The 12,277-nt window shown below is 54.9% G+C and overlaps 1 protein-coding gene across 3 annotated transcripts; it reads left to right on the top strand.

Moving 5' to 3' along the window:
* The first annotated feature begins 590 nt into the window (after positions 1-590).
* On the top strand, positions 591-10,746 carry LOC129031727 (serine protease 40-like). 3 transcript variants are annotated; one of them, XM_054478351.2, is made up of 4 exons: positions 591-779; positions 3,293-3,590; positions 5,734-5,829; positions 9,559-10,746. In XM_054478351.2, exons 2-4 carry the CDS (start codon positions 3,453-3,455, stop codon positions 9,871-9,873), a joined length of 549 nt encoding a protein of 182 aa, XP_054334326.1. In that variant the 5' UTR covers positions 591-779; positions 3,293-3,452; the 3' UTR covers positions 9,874-10,746. The 3 variants fall into 3 exon arrangements, with proteins under 3 accessions (XP_054334326.1, XP_054334325.1, XP_054334327.1); XM_054478350.2 differs by having other exon boundaries at positions 3,293-3,563; positions 5,683-5,829; XM_054478352.2 differs by having other exon boundaries at positions 3,293-3,563.
* The last annotated feature ends 1,531 nt before the right edge of the window (positions 10,747-12,277 follow it).

Here is a 12,277-nt window from a genome sequence, read left to right on the forward strand (position 1 = left end):
AGGTCTGGCTCTCGGGCCCTGGGAGGAAGGCGCCTTTGGAAGGAGGGGAGAGGGTGGGGCGCTCCCCCGCTGGCTCTGCCGGGTTGGATCTCAGGCCTCTGCAGTCCAGTGCCCCACGGGCCTGTGGGGCAGCGCCCCACACACCCTCATTTCCAGGATGGGGAAATGCTACTGCAAACGGGATTGTGGACGGAGTGTCTCTCGTTCGCTTCAGTCTGGGAGAACACAGGGCCTGGAAGGGAGGACACAGCCGCTTAGGGGCCGCGCGGTGGAGCAGTGCATCCCTTCTGTAGCAGGCAGCTTCTGCGCCATCACAAACGGCATTGAGGCCTGGGAAAAGTCGGGCCCAGTACTCACCCCCTAGCCCCACGGGCCGTTGCCCCTGACAGGGGGCAATGGGCTGTGTGCTCCCGGGTCATTCAGGTGGTGCTGTCACATGGGCCACGTGGCTTTACCCTGAGCCTTGGACTTGTCCCTCCTGTGAAGTGAGAGGAGGGGCCTGGTCGCCCCGAGTCCTGTTGATCCTGACATTTGGGAGCACCAGGGGCTGGCGTCCTTCATGCAGGCACCTCCTTGCTGGGCTGTCTCCACAGTGTGTGGGAAGACCAGATTCAGCGGGAATTCCTCCGGGAGGCCCATCGGGAAGATCTTTGGAGGCCAGAGGGCGGAGCCTGAGCGGTGGCCATGGCAGGCCAGTCTCCTCTACCTAGGCAGGCACATCTGGGAGCTGCCCTCATCGACAGCAACTGGGTGGCCTCTGCTGCTCACTGCTTCCAAAGGTGCATCTTCCCTCCACGGGCCCTGCTGTGGGAGTGCATGCAAGAGGGAAGCCCAAAGTGAGGGCGCAGCCTTTCCTTTGTACGTTTTGTTCTGGGACAGTTTGCTGCCCCAGGTGTCCTGCCTTTGACCCAGCAGTGCCCTGTGCCTGGAATGCTGTCCCTGCTCGTCACTCTGTTCCAGTCTCCTGACCAACTGTGTGGCATCTCCCAAGCAGAGGCTCCTACCTCATCTCTCACTCTGGGGTTGGGCATTCCCCAACCCCACCTCACCTCACATTGGTCAACCTGCTAAGATGGTGTGGTTGTCTCATTACATGCACATTACTTTGAAATAGCTAAATGGAGCCGGGTGTGATGGCTCACACCTGTAATCCTAGTACTTGGGAGGCTAAGGTGGGAGGATTGCATGAGTCCAGGAATTCCACACCAGCCTGGGCAACACAAAGACACCTCATCTCTACAAAAAGTACAAAAATTAACCAGGCCTGGTGGTGTGTGCCTGTAGTCCCAGCTACTTGGGAGGATCAGTTGAGCCTGGAAGGTCAAGGCTGCAGTGACTGTGATCACACCATTGCACTCCACCCTGGGTGACAGAATGAGACCCTGTCTGAAAATAAGTAAATAATTAAAAGTAAAAATAAATAGTTAAGGCCTGTCACAGTGGCTCACACCTGTAATCCCAGCACTTTAGGAGGCCAAGGCCAGTGGATTGCTTGAGCCCAAGAGTTCAAGACCAGCCTGGGCAACATGGCAAAACCCATCTCTACTAAAAATATAAAAATTAGCCAAGTACGATGGGGCGTGCCTGTGGTCCCTGCTACTGAGGAGGCTGAGGCAGGAGGATCACCTGAGCCCAGGGAGGTTGAGGCTGCGGTGAAATGTGGTTGTGCCACTGCACTCTAGCCTGGGCCACAAAACCAGATCTTGTCTCAAAAATAAAATAAAATAAATAGCTAAATGAAAATTAACTCACTATAGTTGGGATTATCAATAAATAGAGGAAAACAGACTTTTGTTCTAAAGAGAACCACCTCCAGCCCATTCTCCGTCTGCTGTAAACTTTAGGAATCAAAATCCTAATGTTCCACTCAGAGTGAACTTTGGTTTCTGCATCTTGCCCAGCTCTAGGCCACCCACACAATCTCAGTGGGCCTCGGTTTTTCTTGTGTAAATAGTAGTGGGTGTGCAGTGTCCCAGGCCACACACTTGACACACGCTTCAGGTGATAAGACAGAGTGACAGTCCCAGGGCTTCCCAGGGCCAGGCATGCATGGTCGAGCACCTGGCCCCTTCCAGCCAGGGCTTATTGCAGGCTGTCTGGGGAACACCTGCCGGAGACTCCCCTAGGTCCTGGCTACCCACATATGCTGGCACATTCTTCCCCAGAAGGGTCCTGCGACTCTGTATGTCCAGCCACCAGGGGCGTTTTGTCACTTCTGGAGAATTGTTTGCCACTGTCCCCACAGACCAGAGGGAGGGATGAAACAGATGGTCTCTGTCCCAGGAGGTGTGAGGCAGAGGGTCGGGAGACTGAGTTACTCCTCCAGTGCTTCCTGGGCTCACTGTGTGCCCAAAGGGAGTCAGGGAGGATGTCAAATTCTGAGCCAGGAAGCCAGAGCTTGGACATAGCTGGCTGTAGCATCCTCCTCAGGTCCCACTTATTTATTCAGCATCCACAGGTGCCAGGCCTCAAGTGAGGCCCATTGTGCGGTACCCAGAAATACAAGCCCCACCCTGAGGCTTCTCATTCTGTCAGGAAAGTGAGGCGCAAGCCCAAGACCATGGTAGACCCTGCACCAGACAGGGGTTCAGAGCAGGAGAGGCCTTGGGGGAGGTGGATGCAGGCATGTGGGGGGAGGAGAACCACACAGCCAGGACCTGTGGGGGGAGGAGAACCACACAGCCAGGACCTGTGGGGGGAGGAGAACCACACAGCCAGGACCTGTGGGGGGAGGAGAACCACACAGCCAGGACCTGTGGGTTGGAAAGTCACTCGTTTTCTGGAAACAAGAAGTTCAGTTCCATGAGCTCCTCCATGTGCTTCACAAATACCTACTGAATTCCTGTCACCAGGTGGGGCAGCCTTGGAGAAGGTGGTGTGTGAGAACTGGGGAGAAGTGGGTGGAGCATGCTGGCTAGGGAAATAGGGTCTTTCAGAATTGCTGTAGGTCATGGGGCCTTGGGAGGGTTCTGGTCAGAGCTAGGAATGAGCCAAGTCTCTTCTCTTCTGAAATGAAGGGGTGAAGTGTAATGCACCCCCAGTGTTTTCTGCACTAAGATTCTTTACTCCTTTGAGTCTGGGGCATGCTGGGAAAGCCACTGGGAATCATCCAAGGCCAAGTGTCCTGAGGCTGTAGGCCCTCAAGCTTGTGTCAAGAGCAAAGCAGGGCTATCTGACACAAGGAAGGGAGGAAAGAGAAACCCCAGAGTGATGGTGGGGTCTGGGTGCCTTCCAGGTGGGCAGCCGGGGTGAGGGTGCCGGCCCAGCATTCAGAGGAGCCTCCCCACAACAGGTCCACTAACCCGATTACCGGATCCTGCTTGGATACGACCAGCTAAGCCATCCCACGGAGCATAGCCAGCAGATGACAGTGAATAAGATCATGGTGCACGCTGACTATAACAAGTTGCACCACATGGGGAGTGACATCACTCTGCTGCAGCTGCACCGTCATGTGGAATTCAGCTCCCACATCCTCCTTGCCTGCCTTCTGGAACCAACCACGTGGTTGGCCCCTGACAGCTCCTGCTGGATATCTGGTTGGGGAATGGTCACCGAGGATGGTGAGCAGCGCAGGGCAGGCAATGCAGGTGAAGGCGCGGGAGGCCGCTTCGGGGCTCTGCCAGTCCTCCTGAGTGTCACAATTCCCCCTGACATGGGTCAAGCCACCTGAGGTTCTCCCACTTTTGGAGGAAGGTACTTGGGCTCTTTGACTCTGAGCCATTCAGGATTCCCTGGTTCTGAATGTTGCTGACTCCACCCTGACTACAAGGGCCTGCTGCCGTCTGACCTCCTCCAGGGCCTCACCAAACTCCACTGGAGCTTCCACGGCTGTGGAAGGTGCTGGGCATCAGTAGCAAGTAAGAGCAGGCCTGCGGGCGCAATGGCTCACGCCTGTAATCCCAGCACTTTGGGAGCCTGAGGTGGGTGGATCGCGAGGTCAGAAGATCGAGACCATCCTGGCCAACATGGTGAAACCACATCTCTACTAAAAAAAAAAAAAAAATATATATATATATATATATATATATATATATGCATACACACACACACACACACACACACACAAATTAACTGGGCATGGTGGCATGTCCCTGTAATCCCAGCGACTCGGGAGGCTGAGACAGGAGAATCGCTTGAACCTGGGAGGCAGAGGTTGCAGTGAGCCTAGATCGCACCACTGCACTCCAGCCTGGCGACAGAGCGAGACTCTGTCTCAAAAAAAAAAAAAAAAAGAGCAGGCCTGTCCTCTGGTCCAGGTGTTTATGGCTCAAGAACACTTACCTCTGTGAATGTGAACCTCACTGCTCACCCAGTATATCTGTCATATATTTGTATATTTGTAGACTGAGAAGGAAGAAATGTTAGGCAAAGACTCTAGCAAAAGAGTGAATGCTTTTGATTTAAGGAAATATAATGATGAGTGCAAAAAAGTAGAATGGCAATTTGGCATTATTTGTGGGGTCATGATCTGGCAGAATATCTCAGAGGAGGCATTTGGGACAGGACTTTCTTCCATGAACAGGCCAGAGCTGGCCTCCCTGCCTTGGCCACTGAATGTCAGTCACATGGCCCTAGTCATGAGAGCAGCCGGCCCTCCAAAGACAGCCTCCTGGGACTGTCATTCTCAAACTATTTTTTTTTTTGAGACGGAGTCTTGCTCTTGTTGCCCAGGCTGGAGTGCAGTGGTGCAGTCTTGGCTCACTGCAATCTCCATCTCCCGGGTTCAAGCGATTCTCCTGCCACATCCTCCTGAGTAGCTAGGATGACAGGCATGCACCACCACACCTGGCTAATTTTGTATTTATAGTAGAGACGGGTTGCTCCATGTTGGCAGGCTGATTTCAAATCCCCGACCTCAGGTGATCTGCCTGCTTCCCACCTGAATGACTCCCAGGGACTGTCATTCTCTAAGAATCAAGGCAGAGAAGATTCTCCAGGTGGGAAAGGAGGAGCTAGGGCCTGGGGAAGTCACCAGTTAGTTGGATCAGCTACTGAGCAGAGAGCCACCGACCTTGAAGAGAGATCTGGGCTCCAGTCATCCTTCTCTCTCCACACACCAGCAGCCCCCAAGGACACATGAGGCCCACACAGGGCAGGCATTGTGCAGGAGTGGGCCTCTGTCATCATGCTGCTCCCACATGGGGACCCCAGGCCAGATCTGGGAGTAACATCTGGAAACAGAGCCCAAGTGTCCCCAGACCAGTTGCTCCTTGAGGAAGGGCCGTGCCTGATGTGTCACACTGCTACACTGCTCAAGCCCACCCAGCACCTGTTAGGCATGCCACCGGCCAGGCTGGCACTCCAGCTGCCACCCTCCCTGCCTCCAGCTCTGCCTCCTCTTAGCAGCCAGAGGGCTTGTTTTTGACCCTTCTATTGTGTCCCAGTGTGCTTGGAATGACACCTCCAACACCACATTCTGGCTAGGAGGGCCTCTGCTCTGGGCCCCGAGGCGGCTGCACCTCACCCTTCACCCCATGCCTGCTCCCTTGCAGCCACATTGGTCTCCCTCCTGGTTCTTCCTACTGCAGGCCCTCCCCCTTTGGCTGTCCCCTCATCTTCGTGTGCTCTCCCTGGGCGAGCAGGCTGGGGAGGGAGGGCTTCCCTCTGGCTGCAGCTGCAGCTGTGGCCCACATCTGACACCTCCTCCCAGTCTTCCTGCCTGAGCCTTTCCAACTTCAGGAGGCAGAGGTCGGTGCCATGGACAACAGTGTCTGCGGATCCTTTTTCCAGCCCCAGTACCCCGGCCAGCCAAGCAGCAGTGACTACACCATCCACGAGGACATGCTGTGCGCTGGGGACCTCATAACAGGAAAGGCCATTTGCCGAGTAGTGGACTCAATCTCTCTCCCCTGTGCTGCCCTGGGCCTCTGCCACAGGGTCTCCTGTGGACCCTGCCCCAGCCCCGACTTGTTCCTGAGCCCAGCCAAGCCTGAGGTGTCAGAGCCAGGACAGAAACTCCCCAAAAGCGCTGGCCCATCTGTTTTCTTTGTATCTTTTAAGAAACGTTGTTGGCCAGGTACAGTGGCTCACGTCTGTATTCCCAGCACTTTGGGAGGTCGAGGCGGGTGGATCACCTGAGATCAGGAGTTTGAGACCAGCCTGACCAACATGGTGAAACCCCATCTCTACTAAAAATACAAAAATCAGCGGAGCATGGTGGCACGTGCCTATAATCCCAGCTACTCGGGAGGCTGAGGCAGGAGAATCTCTTGAACCCGGGAGGCGGCGGTTGCAGTAAGCTGAGATTATGCCACTGCTCTCCAGCCTGGGTGACAGAGTGAGACTCTGTCTCAAACAAAAAAAAAAGAAAAAAAAAAAGAAAAAAGAAACCTTATTGAAGCACACCACGCACAGGAAAGGGCAAAAGTACAAGTGTCCTGTGGAGGAATTTTCAGAGACTGACCACTCATGTACCCGGCATCCATGGGTTTCATCCATGCCCATTCCTGACGCTAACTCCCGCAGGATAACTCTGCCTGCTTTCTAAAGCACCATGGCTTCATGTGGGGACTTTTAGCTGAGTGAAGCCATATGGTATGCAAACTTTTGCCTGGTCCCATCAGTCAATGTTGTGTCTGTGGGATGCATCCATCTGGCGTGCAGTCTGTATTGTTCATTTTTATTGCCGTATGCTATTCCACTGTGCAAAGACACTGCAATTTACTCATCCATTCTAGTGTGGGTGGCATTTGGGTGGTTCCCATTTGAGGCTGTTGCGAATGGAATCACTGTGAACGTCCTGGTGTGTGCGTTTCAGAGCACATAGCTTCCCATTGTGGTTGGCGGTCGCCCTGGCAATGGAATTGCCTTGCCATGAGACATGCACATGTTCATCTCTCGTTGATCATCTGAGAAACTCTGCAACCTGGTTGTACCAATTTGCATTTCCACCAGCTGGTAAGTGATAGTTCAGGTTGCACCCTGTTGCTGCCAGTCCTTCAGATTGTCTGCCATTTTCATATAAACTCTTGTGTGTGGTTTTTAATGTGCATTTCTCTGGTGACTGGTGAAGATAAGCTCTTTGTCATATGTTTATTGCCTTTTTTGTAAATTGTCCTTGCAAGTTTTTTGCCAACTATGGGATTGTCTGCCTTTCATTCTGAATCATAGGAGTTCTTTATCTATTGTGGATATGAGCCCATTATTGGATATGTTCATATATTATGAATGTCTTCTCCCACTATGTGTAATCTTTTCATTTTATAGTGCGGGGAACTGAGGCCCAGAGAGGAATTGTGTTGCCCAGCGTGAGGGGTCACAGCCACAGTCAAGCTTGGAGAGGCCCTGCCCTTCTTGGGAGCTGTGGGTCCCAGGAGGACTCCTGCAGGATCCTCTCCCTCTTTTTTTTTTTTTTTTTGATGCAGGGCCTTACTCTATCGCCCACGCTAGAGTGCTGTAGTGCAATCTCAGCTCACTGCAACCTCTGCCTCTCGGATTCAAGTGATTCTCCTGCCTCAGCTTCCCGAGTAACTGGGATGCACTACCACTCCCAGCTAATTTTTATATTTTTAGTAGAGATGGGGTTTCATCATGTTGGCTGGGCTGGTCTCAAACTCCTGACCTCAAGTGATCCGCCTGCCTCAGCCTCCCAAAAGTGCTGGGATTACAGGCGTGAGCCACCGTGCCCGGCCTCCTCTCCCTCTGTTGCGCCTCCCTCTTTTTATTTCTCTCTCTTTGGTCACCTCATGGTGCAGAAACATTCTTCGATGACTCCCATCACAAAATGCCCTACAGGCACCCTCTCTGCTCCCCACAACCTCTTCCCACCCCACCCATCCCAGCAGAGCTCACCCCAGGGTGCCTGCCTGTGCCATCTCTTGCTTCCTGGGCTCCGTCCTCACCACAGCCATGCTGTCAGGCGTTGGTGCAGCATCCTCCATCAGACACCATGGGCGGCCCCTCCTGCTCTCTGCTGTCCTCCTTGGAGGGGCCCTTCAGCCTCCTGACACCAACAGCCCACTGTGCACCACTGGGCCTGCTTCCCTTGCCTTGCCCCATTTCCTTAGACAGAAAGAAAGGGTCAGATATGGCAAGTCCTGTCTGTTGACCATTTCCCGCCAGCCTCTGCCATCCCTTCTCCTGCAGTTGTGTCCTGATGGGGCTCAGGCCAGAACCATCCTATCAGACAGAATCTGCACCAGGTCCCATGGGTTCCCTGCCCACTGACGAGGCTGTGGGCTGGCACAGTCAGGTCTTGCCCCTCCTTCTGTGTTGGCTCAGAGAAGCTCTAGGATTAGAGCAGCCCTTCTGGGGTCCTTCCAGGCCGCCCCGATCCACACCCCATGTCTGTGATATCTGTTCATGTGGAATGTCCCTCGGGGCCTCTTCAGTGCTGTGTGCACACAGAAAGGCTTGGTCATGTTGATTGCACAGATGGCAGGAGGATGCTTGTTTCCTTGGGATTCCCTTTTTGGCCTATGGGATGGGGGTGCTCTGCCCATGATGTCAGGGACTTCCCCGCTTGGGGGCCCTGCCACACTCACAATCGCCCGCGCTCACCTGGGAGCCCCTGGCACTTGCCCTACCCGCAGGCTGGGCATGGGCAGCACCTCTTTTCCCCTCAGCACATCCCACAGCCTGGCATTTTCTAAAAAGCTTAACCAAGAAGTGGAGGGAACACTAGAGACCTTAATAAGTCAAGGACATCTGGATTCAGGACTAAATTTAATCCCAGCACCTTGGAGGCCAAGGCGGGAAGATCACTTGATACCAGGAGTTCAAGATCAGCTGGTAACATGGCAAGATCTCCATCTCCATTTTAATTAAAAAAAAAAAAGTTTAAAAAAGAACAAAAATGGCTGGGCACGGTGACTCACGCCTGTAATCCCAGCACTTTGGGAGGCCGAGGCAGGTGGATCACGAGGTCAGGAGATCGAATCCATCCTGGCTAACGTGGTGAAACCCCGCCTCTACTAAAAATACAAAAAATTAGCTGGGCGTGGTGGCGGGCACCTGTAGTCCCAGCTACTCGGGAGGCTGAGGCAGGAGAATAGTGTGAACCCAGGAGGCGGAGCTTGCAGTGAACCGAGATTGTGCCACTGCACTCCAGCCTGGGCACAGAGCGAGACTCTGTCTCAAAAAAAAAAAAAAAAAATACTGGTGGGATGCAGTGCTTTGTGGAGGATTCAGGCCAAGGTGCAGCCAGCCCTCCAGGCTGGCACCCAGCCACCCTGGGGACCACAGGCGGCGCCTTCTCCCCACTGGGGTCAGGAGGGCTAGGCCTGGATGTCCATCTCCTAGAATCCCCTGCTTATTCTCATGGGTTTGTGACTGTCAGCATGGAGGCTCTGCCCAGGGTCTCCTTGGGAGCTTTGTGGAGTGAAGCTCCAGGGCCCCGTGCTTGAGATTTTGATCCAGGAGGTCCCTCCTGGGTCTGGGCTTCTAACTTGCCCAGGTGACTGATGAGCGCCACTCACTCAGACGGTGGAGACACCTGCTGCACACCTTGCTTCCCACATTCCATCCTGGAGAAGTGTAAGGTCCCCTCCTGTGCCCTGAACAATATGTGTCCCTCCCTGTCTTGGTCCCTACCACCCATGTCCTCTCTGTTCTCAGGGAGACTCCGGGGGTCCCCTTGTCTGCCCGTTAAATGGCACCTGGTTCCTGATGGGGCTGTCTAGCTGGAGCCTCGACTGCTGCTCACCCATTGGTCCCAGCGTCTTCACCCGGCTCACCGACTTCACCAACTGGATTAACCAGAAGAAGACGGAGGGCCCCCCTCCGGAGCCCGCCTTGGCTCCTCCTCAGGAAACGCCCCCAGCCCTGGACAGCATGACCTCTCAGGGCACCGTCCACAAGCCTGGGCTCTGCGCAGCCCTTCTGGCTGCTCACACCTTCCTCCTGCTGCTGATTCTCCTGGGGAGCCTGTGAAGGGCCAGGGCCCCTGGCCTCTTACCACAAGCGTGCCCACCTCAGGCCGGCCTCCTTGCTGAGCTCTGCAGGCTCCTGACGTGTTTCCATCTCTGAGTTCTCCTGTCCACCCAAGGCCACCCCTGCCTCAGGCCTGACAAACTAAAAACCACCCAAGAAGCTTCTTGCTCTGGTTTCTGGCCCACCAGAGCCATCTCCCATGCTCCATTGTGTCTCCAACTCCTCAGGGAGGGAAGGTCTCCCTCCTCCCTGGGCGGGGTCCAGGCTGACCATATGGGAGCCAAGTCACTCTCCTTGGGAAGTTGGGTCGCGTAGACTCAGGCCCCATTCCTGTCCTCCAGGGCATGCAGTCTTCCAGAAAAATGGGGCCAGGGCCTCCCCACATGGAAGAAGCTGCCTGTCCTCCTGGAGCCAGGTGCTGTGCAGCGGTCAGGGATGAAGCGGCATCTTCCAGGTGCACAGGTCACAGAGGCTCTTCTCGACAGCTTGCAAGTAAACTGTGAAGGGGGCTGAGGTCTTGGGTCAGCAGTACCAGAGCTGTGTCCCAGGGGTCAGCTCTCAGCTGACTGCCCCCTGTACCCGCAGCCCTGCCCTCTCCCTGCCTCCAGAAACCCAGCCCCCATCCCTGTGGCTTGCTCCAGCTTGTAGGGGTTGTGGCTTAGCTGACCCAGGACTTGCTGGTCCAGCACTGAGCCCATAAACCACACTCTGAGTTGCCCCTGCAAACCTGTCTGAGTAAGGTTTGTATCCTAATGAGTCAGCAGGACTCTCGAAGGGCCTCACACCACAGCTCTCCCGCAACCCCCAACCTGAACTCACAATAAAAAGAGGGCAACCCCCTGTCACTGCAGGTGCACTGTGCCCCAAGTGCCATCCAGGTGTTCTGTGCAAATTATTTCCAGTCCTGTTGTCACCCAGATAGCCCAGGCCCTCACCAGCAGGAGGGAACAAGTGAAGTCTCATGGGCACGATCGGCATAATTTCTTGGTCTTGAAGCCCTCTGACACTAATGCAGAGATTTCCTTTCCAACTCAGAGCCTTCCTTCCCTCCTTCCTGGTGAGGTGCCACTGAGCCAGACACCTATGCCCAGCACGGTATCTGGCTTTACAAGCTCAGCAGTGTCTGGAAGCGAGAAAAAAGCATTTCCTCCCCTGATGGCAAACTCAGTAATGGGGCTGCAGAGTGGGACTGCTGGGCCCTAAGGTGGGAATTAGCACTTGATCAGTTCAGATTTAGAGCATTAGCCACCGCTGTCTCCCAAACTGCCACTTTCCGTCTGCCCATGGTGGCCGCATGCTGGCTGGGCTGGGGTTCCCTTATGTGGTGACTTGTGCTTTGTCCATCAGCAGGCATGTTCCTCCGTGGAGCATGGAGTTATGCGATGGCCTGCCTGTCCATGAAGTTCCTCTGGCCTCCTCCGATTCTGCGGCTGCAAATCCACACCCAGGAGCTCCGCAGGCCTGCTGGAGCACAGCGCCTGGCGGTTTCTGCACCTGGAACCCACCTCAGGACCACGAGCCGCATTCAGTCTCTTTTTATAGATCTGGAACTCGAAGCCCAGCGTGGTTAGGAACGTGTCTAAGGTCACGTGATAGTAAATACTGGAAGAGGGATTCAAACCCACATCTCCAGAGAGAGCTCAGAAGACTTGTGCTTCCCATGAGTGCAGCTGTTCCCAGAGGCCTCCGGCCCTGTCTCACCTTCCCAGACTGCTTTGAGAGGCTCTGGCTGGCCTGTCTCTAGTGTGGCCAGATTCTGTCTGCAGTGGCAAGGGAGGACCCCAGGCAACAATACTGACATCAGGGAAGAGAACAGATCTGCAGGGCCAGTGAGTGGTGCTATGGAAAGGCTGGGAGTGGCCCCTGCATGGTTTTCACCAGACCCGTCGTCAGGGGCTCCAGGCCTCCATGTGCTGCACGGGCTACTGGCTCCCTCTCCAAAATCGACCCTGGGTGAGCTGTGGAGGCGAGAAGGCAGTGTGCATTTCAGAAACTAACCAAAATCAGTGAGAAAATCTTGGAGAAACTGAAGTTACCCTGGGCGGCTGTAGCTGGGGATGGAGGATGGGGCAGCCAGGAGCCGCACTTAAGAAGGCTGTTCACACTCTGCTCTTGTTGCTTGCCTCCCACACCTCGTGACAAATGCTGCCTGGTCCTGCTCAGGTGCCAGGATTGCAAGGTGGCTGTGTCAGCCAGCGTGAGGGCCCCACCAGCCACCAGTGTTGTGTGCCCTCCATCCTCCTCCTGAAACCCCCCTGGGTAGGACAGTTGCTATCCAGGGAAATGGGCCCCTTCCACTGTGATCTCCTCCAGGGCTTTCACCAGAAGGCCTGCCTGCAGGAGTGGCTTGTGGGGTGGCAGGATGCAGGAGAGAGCGAGTGAGGTGCTTCGTGCCCGGGGCCCT

Source organism: Pongo pygmaeus, chromosome 11 (assembly GCF_028885625.2).
Source record: "Pongo pygmaeus isolate AG05252 chromosome 11, NHGRI_mPonPyg2-v2.0_pri, whole genome shotgun sequence".
In the NCBI taxonomy this organism is placed as follows: domain Eukaryota; kingdom Metazoa; phylum Chordata; class Mammalia; order Primates; family Hominidae; genus Pongo; species Pongo pygmaeus.